The sequence below is a fragment of the Apteryx mantelli genome, chromosome 3 (genome assembly GCF_036417845.1).
Source record: "Apteryx mantelli isolate bAptMan1 chromosome 3, bAptMan1.hap1, whole genome shotgun sequence".
Lineage (NCBI taxonomy): Eukaryota > Metazoa > Chordata > Aves > Apterygiformes > Apterygidae > Apteryx > Apteryx mantelli.
In genome coordinates this window covers 71,437,061-71,453,249 of record NC_089980.1, presented here as the reverse complement: position 1 = coordinate 71,453,249, position 16,189 = coordinate 71,437,061, and the positions used below count along the sequence as shown (strand labels likewise).

At 38.2% G+C, this 16,189-nt stretch overlaps 1 protein-coding gene across 1 annotated transcript in view; it reads left to right on the top strand.

Moving 5' to 3' along the window:
- The window catches only part of AIG1 (androgen induced 1), a 130,061-nt gene extending 114,881 nt beyond the window's left edge, over positions 1-15,180 (top strand). Inside the window, exons 4-6 of the mRNA XM_067293629.1 lie at positions 959-1,074; positions 11,206-11,369; positions 14,518-15,180. Of these exons, the coding sequence (XP_067149730.1) occupies positions 959-1,074; positions 11,206-11,369; positions 14,518-14,555 (318 nt within the window). The 3' untranslated portion in view covers positions 14,556-15,180. The remainder of the gene's footprint in view (positions 1-958; positions 1,075-11,205; positions 11,370-14,517) is intronic.
- The last annotated feature ends 1,009 nt before the right edge of the window (positions 15,181-16,189 follow it).

Sequence of the window (16,189 nt, the reverse complement as noted above, 5' to 3'; positions counted from 1 at the left end):
GTCAGCTCTAGCTGAGCTGTATATGCAGAAATGATGGATTTTATTTCCTGACATGTTTGTGCTTTGCTTATGTATATTTTCATGCCTGCCAGCATTCGGAAATCTAGACATCAAGTGTTGGGGGCAGGCTAAATGCAATTTTTCATGCTGCTGACATTAATTGGATGAACAGACCTCAGAAGGGGCAGTGTAGGAAAAGTGTATGGAAAAATGACAAAATAAGGACTTTCACAGCTAAATAAAGACAAGTGGCAGAAGAGGGGTTTTACAGCCCTGGCTTTTATGTGTTTCATTTGGGAATCTAAAAGCATTTTGCACAACAATTAGCAAATTAAGATTCACAACGCCTTTCTGAGGAATATAATTGCTCCTGTCTTACAGATGGAGGAACAGAGGTATTGAGACTATCATCTGAAAATATGTCCCCTGTTTTCAGGTCCCCAGATTGAGATACATTTAAACGTAATTCTCAGAAGCATTAAATAGCTCCATTTATATTCAGTCATTTGGCTTCGTTTGTGCCTAAAGCCTTGCAAATCAGAAGTTTTGCCCCGTAACTTGTATGGTCAAAATTAAGGGTCGTGAACATAACCCAAGTGGTACGGCAAAGATTGCAGAGCAATTGCAAGGCCGAACTGGGACTGGGCCACTTGTCACCTAGTGCCACGTTCTGTTTTTACTTACAGAATACCCTCCTCGGATTCCTGGCCAAAATGAAAAGTGTGTTCTGCTTGCTTATTTTTCCTCTGCTCTCTTGAACAATTGGACAGCATAAAGGCAATATTAAGGATTTTGGTTATTGACCTGCTTTATAGACTCATTTTGCCTTTTCTTTCTAATGATCAAGAAATTGCCTTGAAATTTTTATGATTATGTTTCTTATTGTAGAACTAGCATGGATGTGCACTGAAAATTGTTTGTATCACCTGGTTTTTTTCCTGTTGTTTTGTTTTTTCAGCATACAACGGTTTTGCCCTTTATATTAATCGAGATGAGAACAACACATCATCAGTATCCCAGCAGGAGCTGTGGACTGGCTGCAGTATGCACCTTTGCTGTTGGCTATATTTTATGGTAAGGACTGTACACACTGTGTTTTCATATTGTATTGGGGGTTTTGTACTGCTAAATTTGGGCACATATTTCATTATGGATATAATCACTAACAGATCTACACTGCATGCCTCGTTTGGTCCAAGACCTGGGCTTTGTCTGGTTTCCCCAGATGCTTATATTTTTAGAAAGTATATGCCAAACCTCACACAACAGGAATTTGTTGAACAATCCCATGTAAGCAGTGGTCTTTCCAAGCATACATTTTTGAATCTTTTTTCAAGCTAAATGTTTTTCTTGGACCTTAGTTTTATTGCTTAGGGTTTTTGTTCTATCAAATAAAATTGAGAATAGGCAAATGATTTCCTGCATCAGTATTTAAGCTGCAACAGAAAAGATAGAATGCTGTCTTTTTTCTTTACTAGTTCATAAATTCTTTCTGTAAAATTGATTACAGAATAAGCCAGTAATCCAAACTCTCTGCAATTTATTTTAAAAGATGCAAATGTTTGTGAAAAATGAAACTAAAACAGAAATAACCTTTCTTATGCAACACTAAATTTGGTCTTTGGGACAGTTTCTATTCAAGCACCTGACTTATCTAACAGAGTTAATTTACTTTAGTCATTCTGGCATTTTGTTTTTTACTAAACTTTTGTTTTGTTAACAACACTCATTTGATGCCATAAATCCTTTTTTATCCTGTCTGGAAACCTTTCATGGCATCATGTTTACTTCTTCTCACATCCCTTCTTTTCACTTCACAACAACCTGCCCTCAGCTAAGATGACAGTTTCCAAAACTATGGATAATATTGCTTTTTCAAGTCAAGTGAGGTCAGACTAATGAGAGAGGAACACAGGCTCAAGGCAGTACTGTTATACTGCCTCAACTATGTGGCCTGCCCCTTTTGTCCAATGAAAGAGAGGACATTATAGATACACATCAACACACATTAAGTGATCATAAAATGATGATAATCCAGCTAAAGTCAGATGTTGTATCCCACAACACTAATCAGATTCTGCCATTTACTTCTACAAACATATATATCATTCTTAAAAAAAGAACAATATTTGCAATTACTGTTGGTAAAATAAGGACAATCTTATACATCAAGGCAAAGGAAATTTTTTTAATACATGTATAATAATGCACAACCATGATACTTCTCCACCCTCCTCTGATGGTACCTAGAGGTGGGATGGCAGAGTTATTGTAGCAGTGTTCTGACCTAGTATGGCAATTCCTGTTCTCTCAAAATCGCCTGAGTAGATCCATGAAAAAGTATTCCACAGGAATGGAACACTGAAACGTTCCAGTTATGTAAGTGAAATAAAAACAAAGGTGTCTTTAAATCTTTCTAAGAAGCTGTAATAGTATCAATGTGAGGACGGTTGTTTTAAAACTTCTCTCTCCAATGGCTTGTGCACTTATATTGATATTGACCAGCAATGCTAGGGAGTGTCTTAAATATCTCATACCATCACATCACAGGCTACAGATCAGTTGCCTTACTACGTGTAAATGGGCACATGGCATAGTGGACCATGTATACTTATTCCAAATATTAAAAAACTTCTTGCCTAAAGCAATAACTTGAAAGAAGACATAAGGCTTGATACTGCCTACTACAGTGCATCTAAATCCTACAGGTACAAGTACAATATAAAAGGAGATTGTAGGACAAATAAAAAGGGGGGAATAGAATCTGCATTAAAAAATTAGCTACTAAGTGGACACCAATTACATTCTCCTATCATCTCCCTTTGTTTTTTATTGTTCATTAGTTTTGTCTACATGTAAGATATTTCTGAAGAGGACAGAACTACTGTCAAGTGATTCACCTTCTTCCAAGCTGTGATTTCTCAAAAGATGGTCTGAGACAATTGTTTATCTGATCTGAAGATCATCCTGCTAAATTTTGCAGTTAGGGTCTATTTCTCCTTCCATTCTTATGGAAGGAGATCATTTGGTAGGACTGGAGGAAGACACAGACTCTGCCATCATCTGCAAATTCTGCATGTCTTCAGTATTCAAGTGTTATTGAAGACTCTACCTGATACTTGACTGAGGCTACATGTCAGTCATGGCTCATTATTATCACTACAGTGTATCTGATGTTCACAGGTTTGGGAAACCTACCAGAAAATACAAAAAGTGGTTTTCTTCATCTCTCTCTCTCAGTGTAAGCCTACCTTTCACAGCTAAAGTTCACTGTCTTCCTACTGCCAAGTAACCACATTGAAGTACGGATCTTACTCACTTAGAAATTTTGGAGTTATTTAATTAGGATTTGCTGCCCTTTCTGGTGTATCCTTTTGACCCTTCAAGGTTAGCACAGTGCATTAAAATTGAGACTACACCTGCAAATAACCTGGCTACATAACACCATTGTGGAACTTCCTTCCTTTGTATCTTTGGTTGTCTGTGGGTCCCCAGCTGGTGCTTAGTTCTTAGTTTTATTTTTTTTACCATGAAGAGGTGCTGCTTGGGAGTTTTTCCTTCTCCCTTTGTAATTCTTCCCTCGGCAGAAGTGTTTTCATTGAAACTATCTCTGTCTATCTAAAACCCGCCTAGACGCGATCCTGTGCAACGTGCTCTAGGTGACCCTGCTTGAGCAGAGGGGTTAGACAAGATGATCTACAGAGGTCCCTTCCAACCTCAACCATTCTGTGATTCTGTGATCTCAGTATAAAATGGAGACAATTGCTAATCAAATGTTCTCCATGTTTTGCCCATGAATTTTGAACTCACTCCCCAGTTCAGGTGAAACCTTCAGACCATTCCGGGTGATTTATGTATCAAGTCACACTTTGTACTGTAAAGGAGCATACAGGAAGGTATTGTTTAGGTTTGATTTTGTTAATGAAATTTTTTTCAACTGTGATTTGAAAAAGCTCTGAAAGCTTGTGTTTATTTCTTGTATGGCTGGTCTTTCATGTATGGAAGGGATGGTGGAACAGGGAGCTTTTGTTATATGTATTTCATAAATGAGAAAACAAGCCAACAATTCCGAATAGAATTGCTGAAGTAGGAAGAATATAGTCAAATAGTTTGATATCCCCTGAGTATTATTCAGAGACATGTTAGCTGAGATAAAGCCTTTCCTGAAGAGTAGAAGTTTTTTCTTTTCTTTCTTTTTTTTTTTTCCCTCCACATTCTCTCCCTTAGGAGAGCATTTGAGCAGGCACACTTAGCTCATTTACTCTCTGTGAGGGAGAATTCTCCCTTACTCTTAAGGAACTGTACCCAGGCAAAACATTCACAGACTTGCACTGACTGTTGCATACCATACATGGACTTTCAGGACCAAGGCAATAGGATAAGATGGGAAAGGCCAATTGGCTTTATTTAGCATGGCTTGAAAAGGTCACAATTTGTATTGAATTGTTAAGTCTAGATAGCGCTAAGAAAACCCAAGAGCTTGCCAGTACTACCAGAAAATATTGCCAATGGGTGTATGGAGTTGGTTGTCAAGGAACAGAAAAGAGCCAGAAATGTGTTGTCCTTGTGATAAGAATGACCTCATGGCAACTAATATCAGAGCCTAATATATCTCTGAAATAAACTGAGACAAATAGTTTTAGTTAAAATGGCTTTTTTGTTCCTTCTGCTTTTGAGCTCTTGAGGGTGCCAAGTAACCAGACCCTAAGAATCCAACTCAGCCACTTTAGTTGCGCTGGGCTACACATTTGGGAGCAAAAAAGCTTGATTTGCTCCCTTGTTTCTATCTCAAATCCAACAGCAGTTGCTTCTACGTGTGCCAAGCTTGGACTTGATTCATTCTTTCATTCTTTAAAAAAAACAATTTAAGCAGCTCAGGTACCCTTAAACTTTCATTTGAAAATACAATTTCTCTTATAAGTGACTTTAAAAAGGTCTGTAGATTTGCTGAGGGAAAGCATTTAAGTGGGGTAATTTGCCGAATACTTCTTGAATGAATTTAAAGAAAGAATGTAAGTTCTGGGAAAATTTGGAACAAATCTGAAATAGATGCTGTCAGCCTTGTTGTAGAATTTCCACTAGAGATTCTCCGTAGAAGGAGAAGATCAGAAAGAGCAGATGTTGGAAAAGGCATAGGGTTGTGGATTGCTAGGACAAACCTTGAAATTCAGAAGAGAAGGGTGAAGAGAGAGCGCGAAGCATGGTGAGAATTGACAGCCACTTTGATAAAGAAATCAGAAGGCTTTCTGAAATGACTGAGAACAGAAGAGAAGTGATTGATGCAGATGGAGGAGAAGACACAGAATGGCTGTGCTAGGATGTGCCATCTGTCTGTATGTAGGGAGGGGATTATAAATGCTTTTGGGAGTAACCACTGGAGAGAGAAATTCAAGAGAATCAGTGGTTGGGTGAAACCAGGTGAAAAGTTCTAAAGGCAGGTAAAAGAGATGAACTAGAACCATGGATTAAAAGAGAACGTGGGTAAGGAAATGTGCAGCTAACAGGTCAACAGCTTGAAAGCTGAAAACATGCAAGTAAGTGGGAAAAGCTAGGATGGGAGAGAGAGAGACAAACTTTGAATTCGGAGTGGAAGGCTGATGGAGAGGTGGGTGATAGATGAGACAATGCAGAGGAGGAAAAAAAAGAATTGGAGCCAGCACTACTCAGAACAGGAAAGGGTAGGAAGAGGTAGAAGCAGCAAAATTAGGCCAGGAGATGATTAGCATCCCCTGTGCTTGACCCAGGAGGAGGGTGGGAGAACAGAAGAGGTTTCAGCAAGAGAAGTCTACAGGGATCCTTAGCCTCTAGAGGCATAGCCATAATGGACCGTTACATTCTGGCTCCCCTCCACCTCCACATCTTCAAATGTTTCAGTCAAAGTAACAGTAAAATCGCAGATGACATGCATAGATAGTACATTTTCAGTTGCTTGTGCAGTTCCTTAGAATATAGCTCAAAAAGCCACAGCAACCATTACTATATTTAAAATTAAATATGATTTATCAAACAGACAACTTCCCATGATGACAACACCTTGCAATTAATCTGCAGAGTTTCTGTCATTTTAGCTACCTGTACATAAACACAAATTTCTGCTAAGCTTTGTTCATCCCAGAGGATGCTGGCACCATGTCATTCTGGGTATGTTTTGCATCTGACATTATTTGCAGCTGCAGTTTTCCAGGACTTGTCTTCTTCCAACTGCTTAAGCCATTCTGTACTGGTAGCCATTCTGTACCCGTGGCCCGGTCATATGCCCCATTTCTTGTTCAGCATCATACAGTTTGGTGGAGAAGAATACAGCAGGAGAAACTGGAATAAGATGGGGTGATTACTGTTATTTTCTAAGTGATGACTTTTTATTAAACTTATTTTTTAGTATTTAAAATTTCTAAACAATATACTTTCCTAGTATAGGTGACTTATGCCTGACTAGCTGGCATTATAAGGAGCCCAGCATCTTTTAGATGGCTGAGAACTTAACAATTCTGATTAGATGCAGAACAAACTGTCCTATATTTTTGGGAAAAAAAAAAATCAGGCTTTCTGAAAGTGTCCCTCACATTACTTCAATCAGTATTAGAAATCAAAAATAGAACAGATTTAGTGTAGGTCATTGTGCTCCTACTTCTGAAAGCTCAAGGTTGGTCTCTACTTTATAACCACAAATTATTCATTCACTTGAGTTTTTAATGACTCAGCAGCTGTAAGCCCTTCACCTCTTTTGGGGGACTTTCCACAATTTAATAGATCTCTTTCTGGGCAAAATCCTTTTCTGTGGAAAAGGAGGAGAGTATTGCTAGGAAAGATCAAGAAATCAAAGTGCAGAAAATAGCCCACATTCTATTGTTTGATAAAGAGTTGCCACAACAGGAACTGGCAGAAAAATGGCCTCAGATTTGTTTGGAGCCAAAGCAGCAGCTTTTCTTTGTCCCAGTCACTGGATACCTGAATGACATAGAGGTTGTGGGAAAGAATTTATTGCTGCAAGAAGCAACCAGAAAGGAACTGCCATAGTAGATCAGAGTAGTCATATATCTAGTTCATTGTCCAGGCTCTGACTGTAGCTAATGTCAGATGCTTCAGGAGCAGATTTAGCAGACCATTATGGAATAACCAGCTTGGAAGGGAAGTTTTCTTCCAACACGTATGTCAGCAAGTGGATGTTTGGATCTTTGAGTCGTGAAGGTTTATACGCCCTGTACTCTTTGAACTTTAACACAACTGTACGCATTCTTATTGTTTGTACAAAGTCTTCTGACTTCAGAAACTTGCTAGATGTGTGTGATACTGCCCAGAGCAGAGGAATGAACTAAACAGAAACATGAGGTCCTCCCAAACTTGCATTCTAGTATTTTTGGAGTATCTTGGTTTCAGTGATGTATCTTGGGGTAGAGAGTTCCAGAAGTTAATTAGGCATCATGCCAAAAGGTATTTCCTTTATCAGATTTGAATTTCTTGCCTCTGAGTTCCACTGAAGTGCTTCTTATGTTATGAAGAGCATTTGGAGCCCTTATGCCATTTTATGGCATTCATTATTATTCTGTTCCCTCTCGTTCGCTGCTTTCTAAAAGTTAACAGCCCCTCATCTAACAGTTCTTATCTCCAGTTTCTCTCTGTCCTCCAAGAGCAGATTAGAACTTAGAACTGATTGTTGTTTTAGTACAGATGTAGTTGAAGGACTTGGCTTGGGCAGGAAAGAGGTGGAAACTGAGTTCAGCCCACAGAGTGCCAGCAAGTTGTAATGCCTCTGCAGGTGTATTCAAAATTATATAGTTGAGAACAGCCATCATGAAGAAGCAACTGCTTTCTGCGGAATGGCTCCCATTGCAAAACTTCAGACATCATGGTTATCTACCCTGATATCTACCTGCTGAGTTTGCTTGTACCAAGGACAACACATATTGTTTTAATAGTTGCATTACTCAAAGTGGCAGGGAGAGCACACATTAACCATAAGGTTCCCACATTTCTTGAAGTAATTGCTTCCCCTCATTAACCAAAGAGCTGTAGCCAAAGAATAAATGTACAAGTATCTTCTCTGCATAGTTTTTATTTCCTCAAACAGACTTATTGCTGGAAAAAAAGACTCGTTACTTTGACAGTTGAGAAATACAAGGTCCACTGCATAGTAATAATGAAAAACAGCGATGAAGTCTGGTTTAGAAATCAGGAAAAAAAAAATGAAAACATGCTATTGCTTCTTTTTTAAAATCTCTTTTACCTTGGAAGTCCAAAATTTGACTTTGACTTGACTAGTTGAAAATTTCCAAATATCACCACTTTTTTAACCAACATTTTACTTTTGAAAATAATGCAGAAATATTTCTACTCCTTTCTCTTACTAGTTCTAATGACTGGCAAGATTATCTCTGCAACCTGTAACACATTTGCCTTTGAAAATAAACTCACTGCTGTGTCATCAGTCTACACAGGCTGTCACAGAACCAAAACATATGGAGATTCTATGTTAACTTTACCTGCTGAAAATTAGTCGTTCCAGTTTTAGTTTAAACTTTTTCTCCTTAGAATATTTTTATCTAAATGACACATTTTTTTAAACCTGCTCAATAACAGGGTCTTAAATTGGATCGAGGTTTGCACTCCAAAGTAAACCTTAGTGCATGCTCCCCTGTGCTTATCTAATAATGAGGTTGGACAAGAATAATGACTACTAGAATTGCCATGTTGAAGGCATTCATTAACATTAGTAATCAGTAGCTTTGTATGGAAGCTTTATGCTTACAGCTGATCGGCCCTTTATTGTGCAGCATTGCGTTAGCTTGTATTCAAGTAGGAATGAACTTGCTAACAAAGGCCATCAGGTAAGGTTTCCATGGTAGCAATCATACTTTTGCTGTTCCCATTTGTGATACAGACAATGCAGGAGTAGTCAGTGTGTCACTGCTCAGTGGAGAGAAGTCTAATATTAGTCTATCCAAACATAGTTTGCTGGGTGGTATAGCTCATTTAAAGGAAGATCAGGGTGGCTGGTCAGGTGGGTTTGTGACCTTTGTCTCCTGAGTGGCACTTGGTACTTTTTGTTCATGCAAGTTCCTCTACATTGTGGCTGCTCTGGTGACAGGCATACATCAGCTACTTTGAAAACATAAGCAGTATTACCAAACAAATAATGGGCTAGCATTTTGGCCACCAAAGAATAGAATTCATAAAATGTACTCAAAGATTCTGAACTAGCAAGACATAGCTGACATTCAGGAACTCATTAGTGACTCATTTGTTGGATTTAGAAAATATTTCGCCTTTCCAACATAAATGCATTCTAGTAAATGTCACTTCTACTTGGTTCATGAACTTGAGCACACAGGTGCAATTTAGAAGTTCACTTCAAAAGTCCCTCTGTAAAGGTGCCACTGGATAGTTTCATCAAGCCAAAAAAAAAAAGTGAAAAAGAAACACGGTGTGTTTTTTTTGTTGTTGTTCCAAGCTTTTTCCTTGGAGTTTGTTTATCACAAAACAATCATAAAATAAAAGCAAATGAACTGAAAAACATCAGACAATAATAGACGCTCCTAGCAAAGCCAACCTGGGAATAAAGGGCATCCCATTACCTTTACCCAGCTATCCCATTCTGTTCTATGATCAAGTGGAACATGTTAAATCCTGTTACCATGGGTCACGCAGTAACTCTATTTTTTCACAGATGCCCTTGTCAGAGATTCATTCTGGTACAGAATGATGCTGTTAAAAAAAAAAAAAAAAAAGATCTGCCATCAAGTACAGAGATCATTTTCCATATATTTCTCCTTTGGAGAAAGAGATTTTAATTGGTATTTAGATCATGCAGATCAACTTACTGACACGTGCAAATTCCTACATGAAGTGTCCAACTGTTAAGGATTTGGCTGTAATAAAAGCTTTTCTAAGGAGAAAGGAATCTATGACAACCATGTACATTTCCAGGGTAAGAGAGAATCTCTAAACGGGGATTCTGTACACCTGCTTAGTCTTCTCTCTAGCTATGCTTCACTGTGAGCTTCCTCACCAAATGACAAGATCAGAAAGGAACTGATTTACATTCTTACAAAGAGCCCAGCAGCTCACAGGCCCCAGGCTGGTCTCCACTGAACACCTTTCCCAGTTGGCCTCTGATGTTTGCTCTGTAGCGTGGCAGCTGAATCCTTTTACCTTTTATAACTTCCCATTACTGAAATGTATGGACTCTATCTACTTCTTTCTGGCATCTCCAACTCACCATTTTGGGTTTCAATGCAAAGCCCATCCTTTCAGAGAGTACAGGTGAACATGCACCACCAACCATGGACATGTCCATTGCAATCACACACAGAGAAACCACATACCTGGAGCGCTTCTTCAGACCATGTTGCATTAAAGCTGGTATGCTGTCTCTTGGATTAGTGTGCCTGCAATCTCCACTGTGTCTGAATACTAGAAATCTCTGCCACCACCAAATCAGCAACATTCTTTTTCCTTTTCTGTATATTGAGTGTGGAGTTGGGCAAAATTTCACTGAGGTGGTAGGATTTGATTTTTTTTCTTTATCCTACATAGAAGAAAATGATTAGATCCCAAATGATATCAGGTGACTGAGAGAAAAGGAGGAGCAACCTAAAACACAGGTGCTGAAGAAGTTAAATCATTCTCTTAAAGAGAAGCTGAAGCTTGTTTTTCTGGCAAACCCCAAAACTGAGGCACTTGCTAGGTGAGGAGAGGAAAAGCATCAGAAACACACAAATGTATACAAAGAGGAAACAAAGACACTCCGTAAAGCAGAGAATCTGGCTGTGTAGGAGGGCCTTGAGAACACTGAATATTCTTTGGATAAAGAACTTGCTTGGAATTGAGTGTGTTGCTGTTTCAGTGCTACTGTGTAAAACAGGAGTGTATATTCTTTGTAAATAAACATGAATGCAGCAAAAAAATACCTGCCTACGTCAGCAATTTGTCTTCATGGAAGCAAGCTGCAGAACCTGAAAATTGGCCAACTGTTCAGGTTAAATTAAAGAAAAAGCAGTAAGATTGCAGGAAATCAGTCTTTGTTTCAGCATTTTTGATCACAATTCTGGAAGGATATCGTTCCAGGTGTTCCACAAAGCCAGAATTCAATTGCAGCCTGTAGTCTTTTCAAATAATTGCATTTTAGGTACCTTTGTGTATAGCCCAAGCTACTTTTGAAAAACAGGGCTGTAACAGTCAGTACTTGTCATTTTTGTTCTGTTTCAGGGTTTGCTGGATTCACCATGTTACAGGAGTGTGGGTGTACCCACTTCTTGAGTACCTCAGCCCAGGTGTCAAAATAATCTTTTTTGCAGCTGTTACCATAATAATTAACATTTTCTACTTGCTGGGAGAGGTTCTGAACAACTACATCTGGGATACCCAAAAATGTGAGTATTGTTTTAGCAACATTAACTCATGAAAGACTGTCAGGACTTGAATATGCTCCCCTGAAAGTTTAAGTTTTTAGCAGGCTAAAACAAAGTAGAATGACAGAAGTTCCATTGAAACTTTAAGCTTGCTCTTAAAAACAGTCAAATGAATGGAATGGGTGATGGAGAACATGATTAGCTATGAATATTTATTCTTTCTTATAACTTCCAAACTAATTTAAGTGCTGTTGGCAATTACCTGAAAGATTTACAACCCACGTGGTTTTATTAGCTGATGAACCCATTAAATGCAGCTAGAATAAAGTATAGTTCTGTGGGAATGCTGTTAACGTTAAGCTTAGACTTAGAAAGAAAAAAATATTTTTTTAGTATTTGCAGATATAAGGTGTTTGCTGCTTATAAATTTACTCAAGGAAAAAAATGTTCACACCAGCAAATAGGAATGAAAGATCACTCTAGTGCAGGATAAACATAACTCTATGGACTTTACATTCTTCTACCCTATCTAGGCCACCCATTGCTGGGTAAAGGAAAAGGGATAGTAAGGCAGGCACACAATTAGAAGTAGGTTCCTTTAATCTATTAAAGATCTTTTTCATTTATACAAATGCCTGAATAAGCAAACAACATTCTTGATCATCGCAATGGCAAATCACAGATGGAGTGAAATCCTTGCTCAGTGGGAATTTTGTCATTACATTCATTGGGCCCATACCACATTGTGACCATGTGAACAGCCTGTATCCCCTTTTGGAAAACCTATTGTGAACTGGTTAATAAACCACAAATTCACATGGTAGCTTATTGCATGCCAATATCTCTTAACAAGCCCTCCAATATAATACTAAGTAGAACCTGATACCAGAAGCTTAAAAGTAGTTTTACTTGCCATTTGCTCATATAAGCACCCTAATACAAAGTATATGTTTTACTCTAGAACCAGTGATCATTTGTCACAGTACTCAAGTCTGGGTTTGAGTCCGCAGTTCAATGTCACATTTGCATCCATTTACACTATTTACAATAACACAGGAAAGAAGTTTCTAAGAAAGGCAGCCACAAAGAAGAATTTCATTTGACCTAAGTCCTGTATAAAACATAATAATGTGGTAAAGAATCACATGCTCTTAGCAAGTCCATGAATAAGTAAATTGTGGAAAATCTCCCTCACTATTCCACAGTATGCATAACAAAAAGTCTGGTTCTTGCAGGCCTCCACCCTAGAGGAGCTAAGGTTATTCAGGTCATTATTCCAATAGACTCACCTTGGCCTTATTATCCTCTCTGTTATTCCCTTGATTTGGTCCAAGAATATGGACCCAAATTCCTCTGTGGCTCAAGCACTTGCAAGCCAGCAAATGCCACGAGTCACCTGTTTTTTTGCCACACTTGAAACAATTTGCATAAACCAAACCTGAAGTGTATGACAGGCGCACCACAAACAGCAGAAAACTAAAATAATGACAATCTGTCACCATGCAAGATTTGGGAAACATTATTTGGAAACTATACATTTAAACCAGGCTTTTGAGCACTCAACTTTCAAATTAAAGGAATCTACCTTGAGAAAATTTGGGGGCTAGGGGGGTTGGCATTTGGATTTTTTTTCCTTTTCCTCTGGAGATGCATAAATAAAACCTCCTTACTGACAAAATGATTCGTAGTTAGTTTTTCCAAGTTAAACCACAAATATGGTGGGCAAGGAAAAACTTGCCCTTTCTACAAGCCAGTGCCTGTCCACAGTTTTGAGGCAATGAATATTCCAGCCAAACTATTTAATATGTTTGCAGTAGAGTACTTCAGAATAAAGGAAAGCAGCTCTTTTAAAAAGGTAAATAAAACAGTTCATTTAAAACTGCTGGAAAAGTTCCTTACAGCAAAAAGTAGGAGACTCAGGATTGGCTCTGGAGCAGGCTTGTAAACCCACTGTCATTTTTGGATCCATCCTTTTGTTTTGGTTTTAAACCTTTGACGATGGTTCTTCCATTATTTTGGTTTGCCAGCAACAGCCAGGTACATTGTACTTAGGCTGTTGGCAATGGTTAGACCCATCTGTTTCCTTGTTGCTTCTTTCAGCAAAGTCACCTCTGCAGTTGTGCTTTCTGACTGGAGATGTGTCTTGTTGTTTTCCATCTTGGAGTTAATTAGCTATGTTTTTTAAAGTGAATCTTGGTATAACTACCATCTCTGCATATATTGCATTAACAGGTGAACTTACTTGTGACTGGGTTTTCCTCTCGATATTCTCAAAAATTGCTTCTCTTTTGCCTTCAGAAGTCTTTCTTTTCCAGCATACGGCAGGCTCGAAAACCTCCAAAAGAAACATTTTTATTTGAGATGTTTGGCAGAGAGGGCTTAGTCAGAAGAACAATACTTCTGTCAGATACCGATAGTAATTCATTGTCCAGGAACAGCATATGAAATAGCTGAATGTTTTCATTGCCAGAAAAAACACAATCCACTGCCTGGCCCAGACTTCGTTCAGCATAGACAAGAGAAAAGCTCTGCAGCAAGGATAAGTTCCCTAAGGAGCCCTACACTGAACTCAGCCCTCCTGATATTACTGAAAGATGGCCACTGCAAGAGGAGAGAGGCATCCTATCAGCAGTAATTGTTTCTTCACTCACGTAATCTCAAAAAAGGGAGATCTCCTTACACATTTTAAAAAATCTTATGTTGAAGTGGGGGTGAGGGGGCCTAAACTCATTGAAATATAAGACAAAAGTTTGAGAACTTGCTTTCAAATAAAGTCAGCTGCTTAGCTTCAGCTAGTGGTAGCTATCATAACATTTACTTTAATTTGCTTGTAGGTAAGCAGAGGAGTTCAGGGAGATAACTGTTCACAGTCCCCTGCAGCAGTCAAAGGCTGAGTGTGCCACAGGGGTTCAGACTGATTTGGAAAAGGTCTGGAGGGAGAAGGGGTTTTGCAGTTCATTACTGGACAACCGCTGAAATCAGGTGTGCAGATATTCTTTTCTTTCACAGCAGGTGAGGTAACACATGAGAAGAGTGCGTGAGCAAGTAGGGGGGGAATGACACAATAAAGGGAAAAGAAAAATAAGTGCATTAGAAGAACCTCTCTAAGTAAACTCTTCATTTTTATTCACTCAGAGATTTTTAAAAGGTGTTCTCATCATTTTTTCAGGTATTGAAGAAGGAAAAGAAAAGCCTAAATTGGACTGAACATTAAATGCAACATGGAGGATTTTTTATGACTCCATGGAAGATTTTTCATCACCAACAGAGGTTGGCATGGAGAGGAATCTTTTGGAAACAAGACAGTTTAATGGGCCCTCTGCTCAATGCAAGGATATTTTGGGAGTTTCTATGGAGTAAAAATGATTTTAACTAAGAACACTAATTATATTTCAGCCTCCCTTCCTATTTCTTCATGCCTGCATGTGGCATACACATATAGGATATATATTTATCTCCACAGCATTCTCAACATGGATTACTTGCATCAGATAAGTCATTAAACCATTAATTCATTAAGTTTTTCCACTTCCACCGAGGAGTCCATTCCTTGTATCATTTGAGAAGAGCTTAGCCAGATAGGTCTAATATGGGGAAATAAAATAATGCTATACTTCAAAGTACTGTGTAAAGATATATTAGAAGTTAATTGCATGAATGTATCTGAAGAAGAATTTAATCTGACTGAAATATTAATGTAACTTTATGTAACAGTTGCCTTAAATTGGTGATGTTTATAATTTTATCAGTCCAATCAAATTTTATTTGCAGTGATAGGCTATCTGAATACGATGGAACTTTTCTTAAATATACCTAAATAAAAATCACATTATCCCTATATTTCTGTTTCTTCATGCTGATTCTTGGAGTTCTAGATGAATTGATGGTATATGAATGATATATTTGGAGGTTTTGCAGTGTCAACTGTAGATGATGTTATTTCTACATGAGGATTTTTCTTCACATTTTCCTAGTACAAGACCTGAGCCTGCATTTTCAAGTCATAAGTTCTCAATAAATGGGCTGTGTCATTAGTGCTGTACCAGAGAGAACACTTAAGCCTTACTTCAGGGAGGCACATAAGCAAATGTTAAACACTTGCCTGTATGTATTAGGAATTCAGTTGAAAAATACTAGCCATAGTCTAAATTTGACAGAGGTTTTTTTAATTATCAGACAATCAAAAAGGAACTCTAGTAGGCAGGAAAGTGTGTAGAATTAGAATAAACAAAGCGAGCAGAATAATTTTCAGCAATAAATTATTTTACAAAAAAGTAATTTAAAGATCCAAATGTCCTGATGTTTGTGTCACACATGTATTTATTAGTGTATTTAAGTATATTTATTTTAATATATGCAGAGCACTTGAAAGATGTGAAATGTTTATGTGTGATTTTTATTAAAGGGATACCAGAAGAAGTTTAATTCTGGAACAAGAGTTCAGTGGGGGAAAATGATCTAATGCAAATCATGACATGCCTCCTCCAGTATCTTTTACAATCCACTTATGTTTATGTACCTGCTATTATAGGAAACGGTGTGCTAGTGGGAGAATGTGGTTTGATTTTGGTGTTTAAGTAAAGATTAGGGCATGCTGGGACCCTTTGCTTGTTTCTTTTGGTTGGTTTCCTTAAAAAATAAGGCTTCTAAGATTACATTGCCTTTGTGTCTCTCTGCTTGACCCCTATTAATAATTTTTAAGCCATTGGCCAGACATGTAAAGGTTTCAAAGCTGAGCAAGTTCCTAGAGATTTTATGGAAGTAAGGGGCCAGATAAAGAAGGAGATCCTCCAATGGTCCCTTGGAAAGGCTATACCATGAACTCTCAGAGAATCCAGGAA